This window comes from Doryrhamphus excisus, linkage group LG23, assembly GCF_037039965.1.
Source record: "Doryrhamphus excisus strain RoL-2023G ecotype Guam linkage group LG23, RoL_Dexc_Guam_v1.1, whole genome shotgun sequence".
In the NCBI taxonomy this organism is placed as follows: Eukaryota; Metazoa; Chordata; class Actinopteri; order Syngnathiformes; family Syngnathidae; genus Doryrhamphus; species Doryrhamphus excisus.
Genome location: NC_136379.1, coordinates 4,823,927 through 4,843,720, shown reverse-complemented (window position 1 = coordinate 4,843,720; position 19,794 = coordinate 4,823,927). Strand labels below are relative to the sequence as shown.

General features: G+C 41.0%; 1 protein-coding gene across 1 annotated transcript; it reads left to right on the top strand.

Moving 5' to 3' along the window:
* The first annotated feature begins 11,945 nt into the window (after positions 1 to 11,945).
* spon2b (spondin 2b, extracellular matrix protein) lies at positions 11,946 to 16,790 on the top strand. The gene is made up of 5 exons (XM_058064327.2): positions 11,946 to 12,190; positions 12,669 to 12,892; positions 13,582 to 13,773; positions 13,862 to 14,048; positions 16,079 to 16,790. The coding sequence occupies exons 1-5, from the start codon at positions 11,956 to 11,958 to the stop codon at positions 16,255 to 16,257; spliced, it is 1,017 nt and encodes a 338-aa protein (XP_057920310.2). The 5' UTR covers positions 11,946 to 11,955; the 3' UTR covers positions 16,258 to 16,790.
* The last annotated feature ends 3,004 nt before the right edge of the window (positions 16,791 to 19,794 follow it).

Here is a 19,794-nt window from a genome sequence, read left to right as displayed (position 1 = left end):
TACAGTTCCATATGTTAGGTAGAAGGATGTAGTACAAAGCATCACTGTCCTGTTGCTGTTATATAATGCTTTAGTCTTGTTGAAATCATCTTTCGTTGCTTCACATCCTCGGCATGGCGACCTCTGTGGAACCTAACATATATTTAAACAGTTAGCGTCACATGGAAAATTCAAAATGGTTTCCGAGTGCGCCACAAGAACTATCCATCTTCACAGGTCATCCGGCGTAAAATTGACAAGTGAGGTAAATCTGTCCGACGGGACACAGCAAACTGGCTTGTTTAAACTATTTTTGAAATGATGTTACCATGAAACCTCTGGAAGGATGAGCTCATTTTCAAAATGTCATCACTTTTGATAAAAAAACTGCATTAGAAACCTGCGAAATGACCTCACACATTTACACCTTTCCCGATGAATTTTTTTCAAGATATACATTTCTTTTGGGGGTGAAATGTATACCTCTCAAGAGACTCAATGTATTCTTTTGACTGCCACTATACTATAATATTCTCCCGTGTGTCTTCATTTCCACTGTGAGGAAAATATCAGTGTCGACGCCTGAGTGTTGGACACACGTTTGTCCAACAGATTACTTTTTGTCGCTAAGATACGCTCCGACAATCACAAGTCAAAGTAAAGAGGAACTGACATTGGCTAGTAGCTGCAAATTTGAATGGAAATTTGAAAAAACTTTCTCTTGAATTATGTAATCTTGTTAAATGATAGCATCGGTTCCTGTGACTGACTGACTGGCGACCAGTTCAGGGTGGATCTCTCAGTCAGTCAGTCAGTCACTTCTCTCGTGACTCGGGACAGAATAAGCTGTAGAAAATAAAAAAAATTTCAAGGTGAATAAAAACTGGTGGATTTTGACCTTTTTTGCTGTGTAAAAATACGTCATGGCCAGCAATGACTTTTTGACTTAAAGACAGAAACGTACTTCTGCTTTGAAGTAATGGTGTGTGATCCACAGGATCCAGAGGTGATCCAAGTCCATAATACCACTGTCCAAGGCTGTTGCTACAGCCAAGCAAATAAAGGATGTAAAGGACGAAGGCCAAAGAAACAAACAAACCGAGCTCAGAGTATTCTGACAGAGCTCCCAGCATCTTAGAATGAAGCTCACTTGTTTTTCATTACATAATGTTCCTGGATGTCCACATTGACAACAGGATTTGCAATAGTTTAGCAGCTTACAGCCTTGCTCTTCACTAGGTTATGCAATTGTAATAAGCTATATTTATGGGGGTTTGAGGTTTGTTTTAACAGTTGAGGGCAGATGCATTAGCGTTTATGGCGCAGTGAAACGGTCCGGTCGAGCCAGCCACTGTCAGACAGTCTGTCTAGGCGCTGTTGTTTGAAATAAAGAAGGGTGAATCTGTGAGGAAACTGTCTTCTTACTCATTACGTAACGATACGTAGTAGACGAGGCATTCGTCGAGGATGGAGCGAGAAATGAACCGAAAAATAATTCCATTGTTAAATGAAACTTGACGTTCATATGAGCAAAGTCAGCAAACTGATGGTTGCAACAGTTTAGTAGTTTTGCATGATTGTTAACGACCCCAATGTATCCCACTGGACATCTTCAGAATTTTACATGTAAGCATAATGGTAATGGTAATGATTTTATTTCATTTGAACATGCATCATATTACAATTGAATGCATCACATAATCAGTTCACAGTTCCACATGTCCAAAAGGAGTAGGAAGAAGCAAAGCTTATTAAATCCTACCCCTCCATCTGGTACTTTTACAATCAGTAACTGTTACATTTGTTCACTTCCTGCTTTCCTAATATAGTTTGAGTTTTTTTTCACTTTATGTTATACATTTTTATAGGGCGGCACAGCGGTCAAGTTGTTAGCGCGCAGACCTCACAGCTAGGAGACCAGGGTTCAATTCCATCCTCGGCCATCTCTGTGTGGAGTTTGCATGTTCTCCCCGTGCATGCGTGGGTTTTCTCCGGGTTAATTGGCGACTCCAAATTGTCCATATGACAATTGAATGTGAGTGTGAATGGTTGTTTGTCTATATGTGCCCTGATTGGCTGGCGACCAGTCCAGGTCTAGCACTCCCCGCGACCTTCGTGAGGAAAAGTGGTAGAAAATGAATGAATGAATTATTTTTTATTTGTTATTTGTTATTTGTTATTTTTTATTTTTTATTTTTTATTTTTTATTTTTTATTTTTTATTTTTTATTTTTTATTTTTTATTTTTTATTTTTTTTTATTATTTTTTGTTACATACCGAAGTACGAGGTGATAATGACCGTGTAATTGCTCTGGGAAGCAGGTAAAATATAATTTTACAAAATGTCGTCACCAAGATAAAAGGAGATGTATTTGAGAGTATTTTAGCTACCACAAAAAAAACAAACATAAACGCGACATGTCTGCTCCCATTGTTCATGTGGCTGATCTGTCAAATATTGCTCACAAATCTGTTTTAGTGAGCACTCATAATTCATAATGTATCCGCTTCACTAAATAGCATGAGCATGATAGCATGCAGAGGTGTTCCTTTGGTTGGCTACAATAAAAGGCCGTCACAAAATGTGCAGTTTTACTTATTGGGGAGGAGTGCCGTATCCAGAGCATCCAAAATATTGCCCAATAAGTGACATATCCGATGATAATGCTAGCCATGAGAGAACTGGGATGGTTTCAGATTCCGAAAGTTGCCGACAGAACGTTGTGACTTTTAATATCAAGCCGTGCATTATGATGCTGCAACATGAGGATATCGTCAGAGACGAATGGTACACCAAAGGACCTTGGTATCTCGGTGCATTCAAAATGCCATCAATAAAATGTTTGTTGTCCCTATTGATCCGCAACACAGGTTTTAGTGCATGAAAAATGAGCAACAAAAGTGTTGTTTGTATTTTTCTAGACTCTAGCTGTTGTACTTCCTCATCGTCAAAAGTGCTTCATTTCATGCATGCAGATTTCTCTTTAATAAAACTACTGTACTTGGAAAACTGATCGTTTTCCCTTTTGTGTTGCGTAGAGATGCTGTAAATCATGTCCTTTATACCTCCGGCCGGGGGCTCACTGCCTCCCTACATGGCGGGAGAAGAATATGATGGAAAAACATGATGGGATCAGAGAGACTCACACAGAGAAAGAAACTGGGCTAAAGACGCTTGTGGGAGCAGGCAAGAGGATGCACCTTCAAAACATGGAGAGCGGCAAAGAGAGGGCAGGAAAGACATAGAAGAAGTAATACAAGCTAATACATGCTAACACTGCATGTTCCATTTGAATCTTGTCGATATGACTTTGTTTACCTAGTGTCATACAAAAGTCAATCAATGATCTATCGATGATGCTTCAATTTGTCGTTTTGAACTTTCCACAGTTATGTGGTCAGTCAGTAAGACTGAGCAACACAAGCAGTGTCAGCAGTTTCCCTAATGGGGAATTTATACACGCTGTGTTTTAATACTCTGCAGTCATAATACCAGACCTGACCAGAGCTGCTTATCCATAATTCTTAAGATATAAATCACGTTAGTCTCAAAATCTCATATTGGCTGATCTGACTGGTGGGTTGCAATGACTGGTAGAACACACATTTAATAAGGTCATCCATAATACCAGCAGTATATTGCTGTGTAGTCAAATCCTAGATTTAGGTAATGTAGCTAGTACAACAACAGCATCCATGTACTGCATGAAGATAGTACAGTCACCACAACTATCACATTGCTGTCTTATGTTTTTATTCTGCAGCTTCCATTAAAAGAAGCACACACACACACTCAGACATAGTGTCTGTGTGGCTATAAATGTGCAAATGACGTGCACGTGCTCAGTGATTGCTCCCACACAGTGGTGGAAATTAGACTCGGAAATCATGGGTGATTACTGAGTGAGTGGGGAGACTCAATGCTAAGACCAGGTGTTACTTGTGTGTGAAGCATAAGATGTAAATTTATAAGAATATTTCCTTTTCTTAGTAGATAAAAGTGTCCAGTAAAATGTATAGCAAAATCTCGATTTTCGTACAGTTCGGTTTTCGACAAAAATCATTGCTAAAAATATATTTCAGTTATCGTATAGCTAAACAGGGCACCGAACAAATTAGCTCGCTTAATCACATGTCCATACAAAGCATCCATGTTTTAAAATTTACCTGTAAATTTATAAGAATGTTTCCTTTTCTTAGTAGATAAAAGTACCTCGTAAAATGTATAGCGGAACTTCGATTTTCGTATAATTCATTTTTTTATAAAAATCATTGCTAAAAATATATTTCAGTTATCGTATAGCTAAACAGAAAAATTAGCTCGCTTAATCATGTGGCAATACAAAGCATCCACGTTTTAGTGGCTTAGTCTTAGTGTGAGGAATGGATAGCAGAGGTGGGACACTATGGACAGATTCTGACCAGGGAATCCCTTAATCATTGTTATTACTTGTATGGGTGCTTTATTTGTTGACAGAACGCGCACAGAACAATGAACAACTTGTATCTGTCTCCTTTGTGTGTCGTGGGTTGGCGAGGCATTTATTTTAACAAAAAAATTTTTTTTTTTTGTTACCCGTAAAAAGTCAAAGCAAATTTGGAGATACATGGTTTTCATTGGACTGCAACATTATGTGGATTTCCATATTCAGGACCCAATGCAATGACAACATTTCCTGCCACCAAGGTAACGCTGGCACCGAGCAACAAACTAATGCTGTTATATTGTTTCAAGCCGGTCCCATATTTGGACTGACTTATGGTGGCCCTGCTCGCTGAATCAGTGTTTCAGGCCTGATCCCTGTTAAAAAGTTCAATGATGTCATTTTGTTGCAACCCAACTCATAAAAGAATTGAATGCGTTTCACAGCATTTATTAAAATAAGGAGATCAGCCAAAGGCAAGCTTTGTTATAGCTGTGACACGTGTGCGGCGTGTTGGAAGCTCTAAGAATAGCAATAGTGCAGGTCTACACTTACATTGTTATATACTTGCATTCTGTAACGACGGGGGTTGCTTATCACTTCTCCAGGACTTCACTGAACCTCACATGTGGCTCGACAAGGTGAGCAAAATGTTGTAAAATGTGATGCTTTGCAGTTCATCTTAAGAGTACAACCTCTGTGACAGTGTCAAACAACACACCTTTGTCATAGATGTAGCTTCTCTACTAAATTAGACAATGTTGTGATTACTCTAGCTTTGGGAATTTTGTCCCATCATCCACAATTCTTATGTAAGACATGAACACACTATTTTCCTTTTTATGGGCTTTCAAAATGATAAAAACAGCTAGCACGGAATGGAAATCAATTATATAAAGCCCTCCCAAAAACAACAACAATGTCCCTTCACATAATGCACCCTGCATATTAACCCTTGTTAATAATGGCAGTACTACTAGAAGTACTATTTTTCTGGTGTTGTGACACAGCGCCTCGCTCACAATACCTCAGGCCAATATGGAGAGGTAACGTTAGCTTCTGCTAACTGGAGCTGCTGCTGCATCACGTGTGAGTCTGTCAGGGCCCCCGCGCTCCACGAGAGGCTTTTATTTCAATGCAGACCTACCAACATGTACAAATTTAGAGTACTCAACATGCAATTTGACTCTTGAATATGCTTGTATGCTCTCCATTGTGTTGCATTTTCCTGGTTTCCAAGTGCACTCTGTACAGTACAGATGAATAAAAAATTTTGTCCCTTAGGGGGAGGCATGAAAGAAAATAATTGAGAAGCACTGCTATAGCTCTACCGGCTGCACGGTGGTTGAGTGGTTAGCACGCAGATCTCACAGCTAGGAAACCAGGGTTAAATTCCAACCTCGGCCATCTCTGTGTGGAGTTTGCATGTTCTCATGTTCTCCCCGTGCATCCTCCCACATTCCAAATTAATTGGCGACTTCAAATTGTCCATAGGTATGAATGTGAGTGTGAATGGTTGTTTGTCTATATGTGCCCTGTGATTGGCTGGCCACCAGTCCAGGGTGTACCCCGCCTCTCACCCGTAGACAGCTGGGATAGGCTCCAGCACCCCTTATTTAGTTATTTGAACTGTCACAAACGCAAAAAAAAGTGTCAAACTGAATTTTTTCCAAAAAAATCTCCCTTTTTTGTTGGGAACTGATATTTTCCTAAAACTTACCTATGTTTTACTGCTTTACTGCTGATTACTAAAGAACGGAAAAAGGTAGAAACAAACTTTTTTTTCCTGATGAAAGATGTTTTTTCCATAGTATAACCATAGAACACAATATTCTTGCCTTGAAAAATCAATCCAAATCTTCTAAAAGATCTTCTAAAAGTTTAGCGCTCTGCCTCATAAATGAATGAATGTGTTCCACTGGACGATGGGCTCAAATGTTGTCCATTATAGGTAGAGCATTTACACTGTTACACTGTCTTACACTCTTACACTGTACTCTTGTGCTTTAATCATGTATTGGCATGCAGAAAATGATGGTAGAAATGGTAGAAAATGAATGAATGCTATAGCTCTGTGAAATCAATGCACCCAGGAAGGAAGTTGTGGTAATGCTGTAAGTATTACACATTATTATCTTGAATGTGTTTGTTACTAAATTTTATTTGTTACTAAAACGATATAATGCAAAATTCAAAATAATCAATTCAACACTATTGATTTAACGTAAGACGCAAGGTTGCAATCCTGCTTACTCAGCAAGTTTAGTTGGTCAGACTCAATTGTCAAACTGAAATAACGCTTGAGCTATTTCTCACAATGATGCAATATATATGTATGATACTGCGTTTAAGAAGTGTCAACTCTCATATGAACAAATCTATCTTTTGAAACGTGAGTCCTACTTGAAAGACACGGGCAAGCCGGATTTAATGCGACAACCAGACGATGAGATGACGTGTCAAGTAAATCAGTCTCTTCCCTTCGGACATGCATTGTGCTCATATATCATAGATATTACCTTTGAAATACACATGACGATGACAGTCTACCCACTACTCCCCACTCCGCCACAACCTCCACATCCTCCTCCCACCACAGTTGTGGCAGCCACGTGCCTCACTCGCTTGGCCTGAAAGCCTCTTTTGCGTTCCTTGACCTATATTATTGGAACCGCTCGTAGTATTTACGGCTTAATCTTCAAAGCAGCATACGTCCCGGCCCTGAACTACAATCAGTACGCAACCAACAGGTCAGACCAGCAAGCCACATATACAATACAAAGTGAAATGGTAATGATTTCAAATACGCATAAGAAGTACGTCACGTTTACAGTAACACATTCTAACATGCCCGAAAAAGAGTAGGAAGAACCAAAGTGTTCACTTTTTATATTCAATGTGTACCACTTTGTCGACAGTTTGACATTTTTTTACCACTTCATATACTACCAACAACAATAGTCAGAATATAGCCGTCCCTCGCCACATCGCAGTTCCAACATCACTCCCTTGCTCAAGAAAAAGCAAACCAACTGTAGTTCATGGGTCCACTACAACTCCCATGACCACCACATACCCAGACGAAATGTCTTTTTGAGTCTTTCTCGTTAAAAGTCCTAAAAAAATCACACATCCATACAAAGCCTACTGTGCTTAAATCCAAGGCTTTATATGCTTGTATCGATTCAATCAATTGATTACCTTTTACCTGTAAATTTATAAGAATGTTTCCTTTTCTTAGTAGATAAAAGTGTCTAGTAAAATGTATAGCGGAACTTCGATTTTTGTATAATTCGTTGTTTTTTTTTACAAAAATCATTGCTAAAAATATATTTCAGTTATCGGATAGCAACATAAATAACCAGGGCGCCTAACAAATTAGCTCGCTTAATCACATGGCCATACAAAGCATCCACGTTTTAGTGGCTTAGTCTCAGCTGAGGTGGGACACTATAGACAGATTCAGACCAGGGAATCCTTTAATCATCGTTATTATTTGTATTGGTGCTTTATTTGTTGACAGAACGCACAAAGAACATGTCTTTTAGAGTCTTTCTCGTTAAAAGTCCTAAAAATATCACACATCCATACAAAGCCTACTGTGATTAAATCCAATACTTTATATCCTTGTATCGATTAAATCGATTGATGACCTTTTAAACAACGTTAGATATATATTAGAAACATGCAAAACAAAGATCGATGTAATTAAATCACAGGAATATAAACTGACGAATCATGCAGTGAATGAAAGAACAGAACTATGTGGCATGACTACTATTTTGAGGCAAAATAAACCGAACAAAGTAAACAAGTTACCTCGAGAAGCGTGTAACTCAACTGTTCAAAAAAACAAACAATGTATAGCATATTTGAGCAAAGTTGTTAAATCATATAGTGATCCTTTAATGTTTTAAAGGTTATAGTAATAGTATTATATCATATATATTATATAGTTAAAGTAATATATTAATATTCATTCATTCATTTTCTACCGCTTATCCTCACAAGGGTCGCGGGGGTGCTGGAGCTTATCCCAGTTGTCTTCGGGCGAAAGGTGGGGTACACCCTGGACTGGTGGCCAGCCAATCACAGGGCACATATAGACAAACAACCATTCACACTCACATTCATACCTATGGACAATTTGGAGTCGCTAATTAACTTAGCATGTTTTTTTGGAATGGGGCTGCACGGCGGATGAGTGGTTAGCGTGCAGACATCACAGCTAGGAGACCCGAGTTCAATCCCACCCTCTGCCATCTCTGTGTGGAGTTTGCATGTTCTCGTTCCCGTGCATGTGTGGGTTTTCTACGGGTACTCCGGTTTCCTCCCACATTCCAAAAACATGCTAGGTTAATTAGCGACTCCAAATTGTCCATAGGTATGAATGTGAGTGTGAATGGTTGTTTGTCTATATGTGCCCTGTGATTGGCTGGCCACCAGTCCAGGGTGTACCCCGCCTCTCGCCCGAAGACAGCTGGGATAGGCTCCAGCACCCCTGCGACCCTCGTGTATGAATATATATAAGGAGAGACTTAACACATGTTAAATTGTGTAAATGCAACCATGTGATGTTCCTTAATGTAACTTATTGAGCATGTCTGTAACAAATAAACCGTATCATACTTAGACGTAAACGGTTCATTGTCTGACCTCAGAAAAATTCAAAGGTCAGGGCCTGAACAACAACGAACCTTCCAGATGGTCAGGTTTGATAGCGTGTGGTCGAGGACAAGATTGGCACTACATTAGCGTCATATCACTCAATGTCAGGCTGCAAGCAATGACAGATAAATACACTAGCATACAAATGCATGGAAAATGTGAAATTAATGTGAAGCATTATTCTGAATTTTGGGGATCAGGATTGAAAAGCACACACACACACACACTTTATTTTATTTTGCACAGCTACCCTCAATAACAGTGAAAATTTAATGTCACCAACTGAATATGTATTTTAAAAAATCCATCACAAATGTAGGAAAACAAAAGGGGGTCTCATGAGATCAACTTGTGTGAAGGTGTTTGCAAGAAACGTGACCATATGGAAAACATTAGCTGTGGGCTGATTCATGCTGGCATATCTTTGTATTTGCACGTGAGTCTATAATGTTGTCGGCCACCTCTAACTTACCTAGTCGAGCCCCAATTACCACGCCTGACCTCCATACACACACCCACGTAGTCACACACGCACACACACACACCTGGCTGAAAGATTACCAAGGACGCACAACGCACGACAGAGGAGAAAACAGCAGCTGTTATCGTAGCTTCCTGTAGAGGTGGAAGTCAAACATCACACACTGTAAAACGGAGACACGGCATCCTCTGTCCACATGAAACCCAGACTTGCTCAAACGTGACACACTTTTCATGCTTGACGTAATGTTTGTGGACTAAAAGACTTAATATAGCTGCACTTAAAAGGTCCATTTGTGTCATAAAAACTCTAGAAAAGGAGGTCACTTCAGAAATTTTGCCTGTGACAATTTTGTCATGGACTCTTTTTTATTCATTCATTTTCTACCATTTATCCTCATGAGGATCACGGGGGTGCTGGAGCCTATCCCAGCTGTCTTCGATTGAGAGGCGGGGTACAAACAAACAACCATTCACACTCACATTCATACCTATGGACAATTTGGAGTCGCCAATTAACCTAGCATGTTTTTGGAATGGGGCTACACGGCGGTCGAGTGGTTAGTGCGCAGACCTCACAGCTAGGAGATCCGGGTTCAATTCCACCCTTGGTCATCTCTGTGTGGAGTTTGCATGTTCTCCCCGTGCATGTGTGGGTTTTCTCCGGGTACTCCAGTTTCCTCCCACATTCCAAAAACATGCTAGGTTAATTAGCGACTCCAAATTGTCCATAGGTATGAATGTGAGTGTGAATGGTTGTTTGTCTATATGTGCCCTGTGATTGGCTGGCCACCAGTCCAGCGTGTACCCCGCCTCTCGCCCGAAGACAGCTGGGATAGGCTCCAGCCAGCACCCCCCCACAACCCTCGTGAGGATAAGCGGTAGAAAATGAATGAATGAATGAATGTTTTTGGAATGTGGGAGGAAACCGGAGTACCTGGAGAAAATCCACGCATTCACGAGGAGAACATTCAAAGATAGCCGAGGGTGGAATTGAACTCAGGTCTCCTAGTTGTGAGGCCTGCGTACTAACCTCTCGAATAATAATAACGAATAATAAAAATATGTAATAAAATAATAATAAAAAATCAGTGGTATGCAATGATATGGTAAAGTGTCCTGTGATAGAGTGGCCAGTGGTGGAGATGGGATTATGGTATGGACAGGTGTATGCTATGGACACCGAATACAGGTGCATTATATTGATTGACAAATCAAATTGACATTTTATGTATACCAAAATACCGTAATGGAATCTGAACATACACACTGAAAACATTCCAGTTCTTGCATTGCCGGCATCAGTGAACATGTCACCAGTTGGCCATGTTTGGGATGCTCTGGATCGGCATATATGGTATTTGAGGCCATACAATCAAACTGCATATTTTGGAGTGCCCTTTTATTGTGGCCAACCTATGGCACTCGTGTGCCAGAATCATGCTGTCCTATCAGCATCTTAATATGCCACACTTGAATGGATGAGGTGAATGAATTATGAATGCTCACTAAAACAGATTGACAGAGTTGTATAACAAAAAAAAAGGGATCATTTTGTTGTATGGATTTTAACTTCATTTAGAAGACAGAATTGGGAACCAGAAGTGGAATTTTTGAAAAATTAATCTGCAAATGGGTTGTTTGTCTATATTTGCCCTGTGATTGGTAGAAAAGGGGAGTGGAGCCAAAAGGATGGAAGGGCCCACCCTTCCATCCTTTTGGCTCCACTCCCCTCCTAAACGGGGTGGGGGGAGGTGGGGAAAAAAGGAGCGAGGTGAAGCTCCTCAAAGATATAAAAGGCGAAGGAGGACCTGAATCTTTGCAGTCACTTTTGCCGGCAGCCACATCCACTGCTCTCCACTCCCCCTCTTCATCCAGGCCTGCTCTCCACTCCTCCTGCAGCAACCCTTCATCCATAAGGAACCCTCAGCAGAACCAGTGAGTACTTCACCCGAGATGCATTCTTTCTGTCCATATGCACAAACATATGCCTCAATTTGTAATTATGACTGCAAGATTGGAAATGACAGCAATATTTGTACCTAATAAGTCAGCATATTAGCAATTAGTTTTGCAAGAATTGACTTTTACATCGAACATATTCTCTGTATACACTTTAACTGGAAGTGTGAAAAGGTCTGTTCAGGACATATTAGGATTGAGCATCACAATGTTTAGCAGACTGCAAGAACAAATGAATGACTATGGGATTCAATGCACAAAAGCTTTAAAATGACTTGTGTAATGTAACCTCACTAAGAGATAATATTATAAGACAATATTTCATCAATGCTTTGCTGAAGTATTCAAATTCATGCTAATATGTGTAGGTCTGATCATGCTAATCTCCTGTAGTCCTGTGTATTTGTGTTCTCCTTCCCCCTCCAAGTCTCCATCGCTTGATATGGACAACTCGAGAAGCATCTCCTCCATCCGTGAGGCAGTCAACTTCTTGATGGTCATCATGTTGACACTGATCCAACGTGTTCATCCAATGCCGGTGCCGACTGACGTACCCATGTGCACTGCATCAGAACCTGCCCAGTACAGCTTGACATTTACTGGCAAGTGGTCTCGGGCAGCGTTCCCTAAACAATATCCTGTCTACCGTCCCCCTGCACAGTGGTCCAACCTTGTGGGTAAGTGTGCAGAAAAAGCAGTCTCATCTATTGTAAGTAGTAGAGAAATGGCTGTAGCTGAGTGAGGCCGCTTATACTCCGGCCAATCACTTTTCAAGCTGTTTCTCATTTAGATTTGGCACTAAATACCTTGACATGCGACAAAACAAAATGTTATAAGTCGTTTGTGCTTGGAAGATGAGACAACCAAAATACAAAATTTTGTATTTTTTTATAATTTTTATAATGACAAATAAACAAAACAAATTAAATAAACAATGAGAAAATGAAAACGATGCACAAAAGTTGGAGCATATCATCAATTATATAATAAGCAACAGATCTCATCTGATATGAGAAAACCATCTGAATTCCTAAGAAAGTATGATCTATTATCAAGGTTAAATGTAACCCAAATACAAAGTGACTAATGTCTACTACTACATGTAATAAATACAGGTGGTGATCCCCCTGTCGTCTCTCTGTCTTTGCCCCCCAGGGGTGACCCACAGCTCTGACTACCACATGTGGCAGCGTAATGGCTTTGCCAGCAATGGAGTGAGGGAGTTCACAGAGAAAGGCGAAGCTTGGACTCTCATGAAGGAAGTCGAGCAGGCCGGTGAACAAATCCAGAGCGTTTATGGGATCTTCTCCGCTCCTGCTGTCGTAGGAGGGACAGGCCAGAGCAACACTGTGCTTGAGGTCTTTGCCAGGCACTCCTATGTAAGTCGCTCAAACACCTGCTCTTCGTAGTACAAAGTCAGGGCATCAATAGCAGCCTTTTAAGGAATAAAATAGGAATAAAAACATGGCCTATAGACATCATTCTTGGAAGTTATTTTTCATTCAATAAAAGCCAAAGTAAACATTGTCATCTGGAATATCCACTACAAAGCAGAACAAGTGCTTACTTGAACAGAGGCAAATAAGTCCAACACGTATTTTCAGTTCAAACTCAATGTTATACATCGCTATACATCAGGAACACTGATGTGAGGACAGCTTTACAGCTCTAAGCTTTTCAACAAGGTATATGCACCAAAGTGAGTAAAACAGTGGCTGCCATGTTTCCAGCTGCTACGTCGGTAAGGAACACCACAAGGCTAATTTATGTCTCCGCCCGTTATGTAAACCTCAGCAGGAGTTGGAGGAGTAAAGCGTCCAGCTGAGGAGTCTTCAGGAAGGTCGTAAAGTTGGGGAAGTTAGCCCAGGGCAGCAGAATAGATACACAGAGTTTGTAGCTTTGATGTGCAAGGTCAACTTGTCAACATTGATTGCGGTTCAAATGAACCAAATGAATAAATGGTCGACTATCCTTGTTGAACAACCTTGTTAGACAGCATATGTGTTGCTAATATCTCAATTCATTTTCTCTCTCCTTCCTTCCCTCCAACCCAATTCCCTTATTGCAGCTGTCATTTATTGTGCGACTCGTTCCTAGCCCTGACTGGTTTGTGGGAGTGGACAGTATTGATTTGTGCAATGGTGACCACTGGAAAGAGAATGTGGTGCTGGAGCTTTTCCCATACGATGCCGGAACCGACAGCGGTTTCACGTTCTCGTCTCCCAACTTTGAGACCATCCCACAAGACAAAATCACACAGGTGGGTCATCCAAAAAGCGGCACTCAGATAATCCACTAACCAATGATGCACTACAATCTACCCAATGCCAATTCTTGTCCTTCCACAGATAACCTCATCCTTCCCGAGCCACCCCGCCAACTCCTTCTATTACCCCCGGCTGAAGCACCTCCCCCCCATTGCCAAGGTGACGCTGACCAAGATAAAGAAGACCAATCACATCATCAGCCTTCCAGTAGAACCCACCCAGTCCAATCTGCTGCCAACAGGAAATGAGATTGATGACAACCTCATAAGTAAGTCCAAGGAGTAGCTAAGAATGAATGCATGACCACAATGCATCCCACAGGGAAACATATACGTACATATATGTTCCATAAAGGTTATGTCGCAAAATTGGAGTAAAATGCTGTACTTTATAAAAATGATCAACAGAAAGGCACACATAGGGATTATGCTGTATGTACTGTATACAACCTACCTAATTCACAGGGCAACCAAAAATAACAGTATCACATATGGAACACAATGAATTCTACCACACAAACCTATCAAAATAGGTGCTTAGCGACCAATAATATGCATAAAAACTTAGAATCCAATATTACTTTTTTGTAAATTCTTGGTTGCAATTCTTGGGACCCATTCCCGGGTGGTCCCCAAAACTAAACCCTACGAAAAGCAGGGATCTACTATATGTTGACATTGGGGTCACAACGTGAAACAAAACTTGAAGCACCACTAAGAGTATACCAACCTCAAAGGGATCAGAAAAACCCCCAAACAAAACAACAGCACATCTGGCATCTATCTACTACAGAGATAATGTACAGCATTTGGGTCATCAACCCAAATGGGAGTCAGACGCTTATATCTATAAGACAGCTATTAATGAGGTAAAGCGCCATCCTGTCCATGTTGATTCACACACTGTTAGAGTTTATGACTCTCCCTTGCACAGATTAGCGGGGGCAGGAGAGCCCATCTGCAAGGCAAATAGGAAGCTCAGTAAAACACTTGGTTTTTCTACAAGTTAAAACAACTAAGCAGCAGCCCCGCTGGTGTTGGACTGGAGGGTGACTGGCATGATTAATCTCTCTAAGCCTAAATGTGATTAATCTCTCTAAGCCTAAATGTGATGACTTGACAAAGAAAAATGAAAGGTTTTATAGAAAAGGAAAATTGTGGCAATTAGACTGATTATTCACTCGCACAATATGAGTTAGTTCCCATGACGACCCATCAATAAACAGATGAAAAGGCGGTGGTCCTCGGGTATGTCTACAGACTAGATGGATGGATGGATGGTTGGATAGAGCGATAGATAGAGCGATAGATAGAGCGATAGATAGAGCGATAGATAGATAGATAGATAGATAGATAGATAGATAGATAGATAGATAGATAGATAGATAGATAGATAGATAGATAGATAGATAGATAGATAGATAGATAGATAGATAGATAGATAGATAGATAGATAGAGCGATAGATAGAGCGATAGATAGAGCGATAGAGCGAGATAGATAGAGCGAGATAGATAGAGCGAGATAGATAGAGCGATAGATAAATAGAGCAAGAGATAAATAGAGCAAGAGATAAATAGAGCGATAGATAGAGCGATAGATAGAGCAATAGATAGAGCGATAGATAGATAGAGCGAGATAGACAGACAGACAGACAGACAGACAGACAGATAGATAGTAGTCAATTTTAAATGTAGTTTAGTGTGAAAAATGTCACATTTTACTGATTCCTCAATTTTGAATAGATCTTTGCTCCTGGATTGGACAGATGTCAGGTTTCTTAGACTCCCAATCCCATCCTTGATCTTCCTTCTAACGCGATACACACAGATGTCAACTAATTTAGGCCAAGTTTGACGGACAGTATTTCATCCGTTGGCTGACTGACGTCTTTCCCTGCGTCCTTAATGGGCTTGCAATATGAATATCAAGGCAAAGCAGCCTTGATGTGACTCGCAAGTTCTTCCACCAGATCATCCATCCTTCAGTGCTGCTTCTGCGCCTCACCCTCAATGCTTCTGCTTTTCTCCTTCGACTTTGACCGACAAATCTGCCAGAGATATTAACGGCACTCAATCTTACAAACTGGGCTGGCAGAGGAACTCGCTGTCATTTTCATAATCAATACAACAACATTCTGAATGCAGCATTAGGGCCCCCGACAGTGCTCTTCACCGCCGGGCGAGCTAGACATTCCAAGAGGAATCTGAAACTTCATAAAAAATATAAACAAGCTCTCTCAACAGATTACAATTCATTTGAATGAGGATTTAACCATGTACTGTTATTGTGCAATGCAGATACCCCTCTGGACTGTGAAATGTCCGTTTGGTCTCCCTGGGGTTTGTGCAAGGGCAAGTGTGGAGATTCGGGAGTGCAGCACCGTACGCGCTACGTCCTCATGCACCCTGCCAACAACGGCGCAGCCTGCCCCTTACTGGAGGAGCAAAGGAAGTGCATCCCGGACAACTGTTTATGACTAGGCCAGGATTTGAGCGAGAAGAAGGATGGGAAGGAAGGAAAGGGGAAGAAGAACAGAAAGGACCGGAAAGGGCGAAAACGACGACGAAGAAGATACAACAGCAAAAGGTCACCAAAATCTGAGCCATGAACTGGACTCCTCTTTCCTCACTGCTTTTGTCTTTATTATGTGCTATCAGTTGGTCAAAATGATGGATTTTTTTCATCCAGTGTAAAGATAAACATTGTCGCCTAAAGTCCTCATGATAGTTCTGAAATCAATGGAGCGGTGTAGTTTGGTATCGCCACCAGTAGACACCCATCCAATGTTGCAGATTATCAAAAGAGACTTTATAAATTAACAGAAAGTCCAAATGTTTCCATTTGGAAGTTTCTGAAGATCACAGCCAAGTGCTGAAGAATGTATTTATTAACAGGATTTTACCCTGTAATGTACAAATATGAAAGTAGTCATTGGTATTCTTTTACACTAGCAAGGTACGAGTTTAATACATAAAATATTTTTTGTACAAAATAATACAACAACTGTAAAATGTGTATGGTCAATAAAATTGTGTTGATATGTGAGGACACTTTTCTTTTGGCATCCCAGAGTAGTATTACTTCATATATTACGTAACAAACTGAAATTTCATTCTAGATCGCGTGGAGTTTCTATGTTCTCCCTGTGCACGGGTTTTCTCCAAAAACGTGGGTTTCCTCCCAGATTCCAAAAACATGCATTTTAGGTTAATTAGCGACTCCTAATTGTCCATAGGTATGAATGTGAGTGTGAATGGTTGTTTGTCTATATGTGCCCTGTGATTGGCTGGCGACCAGTCCAGATTGTAACCCGTCTCTCGCCCGAAGGCAGCTGGGATAGGCTCCAGCACTCCCGCGACCCTAATGAGGATAAGCGGCATAGATAATGGATGGATGGATTGTAGTTTGTAGAACCAACTTAGTCAAATACATATTAAAATATATGGCAAATACATATTAAAATATGTGGCTTTCATGGCTCTCTTAGCCAAAAAGGTTCCCGACCCCTGTCTTAGAGCAAAGAGCAAACACACTCGAGAAGACAGATTGAATAGCAATAGCAAACATCTGCTCGCCTGCTGTCTGTTTTGAATGATGAAGGACAGGAAAATTACTGAATTACAGAATGACAGGACACAGTCGGAGAGGCGATCCAGTTTCCAGCTCTTAAACTTTCCTACACAGTTTACTTGAAAACTGCATGAGGTAAGGTCATGGTGACGAATACACTCCTGATTAAAATTAAAAAAATTGCAATATTCCGAAAAATAAAATTGCAGATATTCCAAATTTACATTTTGCAACGTTTGATCTTAAGGAGGTTCTCAGTAGAGCTTCAAAATGCAAAAAGAAGAAATGGGAGTTTTGAGTAAGCAATTTATTGCAAACAAGCCTCAAACTGAAATAGGCTATTTATTAGCACATTACTGACCACAGCCTTAAAAGCCAAAATCTTGGCAAAAATGTATATTTAATGTCCTTTTTATCATGGATTCACACCATCATGATCTCTTGGTGGCAAAGGCAAACAAGCTGTCACTCGAACCCTATTCGATTGTTGAGCTGCATAAGCAAGGCCTCTCGCCGCGCACCATGGCTTCTGAGGTTGCAAGCACTAAGACAGGCGCAAGAAAATGTTGGTAACCTTGACAGCCCTGATGCCCTGATGGCTTTCAATGTTCCTGGCATGGCAAGGAGATCCCACTGAGATGTGTCACAGTGGAGTCGGTACCATCATTACAGTATCTGGTTCTTTTTCCATCAATGGAACAATGGAGCTTCATATTAGGGGTGTCAAACTGCGTGTGGAAATGTTGCAGGAGGCATCCCATATTCCTAGAGGCCCTCGTCTGTGTGGTAATGACTTCTTCCAGAGGAACAACATCACACTTTTGGACCATCCTGCATGTTTCCCTGATTGAGAACCCAATTTAGAACATTTAGGGATGAATGGCAAAAGACGTTTAATCAAAGGGACATCAGTTCCAGACAGTGGAGCCATCTTTACCACTTCCCACTAGCCTCCTGGAAACACTAGCATCAAGCATGCTCAAAACAATTTTGTGTTTTGTTTCACTCCCATTTCTTATTTTTGCATTTTAAACTCATTAAGATCCATCCATTTACTATGTCCCTTGTTCTCACCTGGGTTGCGGGATGTTTTTGGAATGTGGGAGGAAACCGGGAGGAGGGAGATTCTGCAAACTCCACACAGAGATGCCCAAGCGCAGATTCGAACCCAGATCTTCCAGAGCTCCTGACAGTGTGGCCAAACACACCATTAAGATCCAACAGTGCAAAATGTAAATTATTGGAATTTTTCAACTGGTCTTAAAATTATGATCAGATGCGGACATGCATACATCCCATAATACATCCATAAAATTGAAAATAATAATAACAAAGAACACAGACACTTTCTTAAAATAATTTCAGAAAATAATTGGGAATTATTATTTTTTTTAGAATGACTCAACTTTGCCTATTGCAAATATGTGCAATATGATTGACAAAGAGTATATTGATTCAGCATTCACACGTTGGTGTGCCATTGCTGACATGTGGGAGGACATGGTGATCTGATACTTGACTTCAGTCTGATGACAACTTAAGCAGATGCTAACGTTGAGAGGGATCTACTCTCCGCGCGGATGTGGGTGTTTACATTATAAATGACCTCATGTAAGGAAAGTATACTGTGTGTCAGTCATCTACTATGTCAAATAAGTTTGATATTTGAGATGTTCTTGTCAGGAAGTAAAAATGGTACTCTACATTTTGATGTATGCCATATGTGTTAATGGACAAGTGTAAAGAAGACACATTTTAATAGTATATACTTGTTAAGCATGATGGGAATGAACTAATGGGAGTGTCACCAGACCTTGTGTCACAAGATTTTGCAAAATTTAAACATGACAAGATTTCTCATTTGGAAAAAAATAATAATTTCATGAATTAATCACACAATAGGCTCTATTTTTGTAGACCAGGCACAGGGGTCGGGGTGTTGCCAGCGCACTTGTCAATGTTCATGAGCAGCGCAGTCTGGCGCAGCGCAGTCTGGCGCAGCGCAGTCTGGCGCAGCGCAGCGCAGTCTGGCGCAGCGCAGTCTGGCGCAGCGCAGTCTGGCGCAGCGCAGTCTGGCGCAGCGCAGTCTGGCGCAGCGCAATCTGGCGCAGCGCAGTCTGGCGCAGCGCAATCTGGCGCAGCGCAGTCTGGCGCAGCGCACCCACGCCTCCATCATTCCCACCGGCACAAGTGGCAAAGAGGGAGGATAGCAGCCGTTTAACACAGCCGAGTGTATATTAAAGACATTCATTCATTCATTTATTTTCTACCGCTTATCCTCACGAGGGTCGCACGGGTGCTGGAGCCTATCCCAGCTGTCTTCGGGCGAGAGGCGGGGTACAACCCAGCCAATCACAGGGCACATATAGACAAACAACCATTCACACTCACATTCATACCTATGGACAATTTGGTGTCGCCAATTAACCTAGCATGTTTTTGG

Coding starts and splice junctions, on each gene's coding strand:
- spon2b (XM_058064327.2), top strand. CDS start 11,956: ATGGACAACTCGAGAAGCATCTCCTCCATCCGTGAGGCAGTCAACTTC. Junction 12,191..12,668: donor ACAGTGGTCCAACCTTGTGG/GTAAGTGTGCAG, acceptor TTTGCCCCCCAG/GGGTGACCCACAGCTCTGAC. Junction 13,774..13,861: donor CACAAGACAAAATCACACAG/GTGGGTCATCCA, acceptor GTCCTTCCACAG/ATAACCTCATCCTTCCCGAG.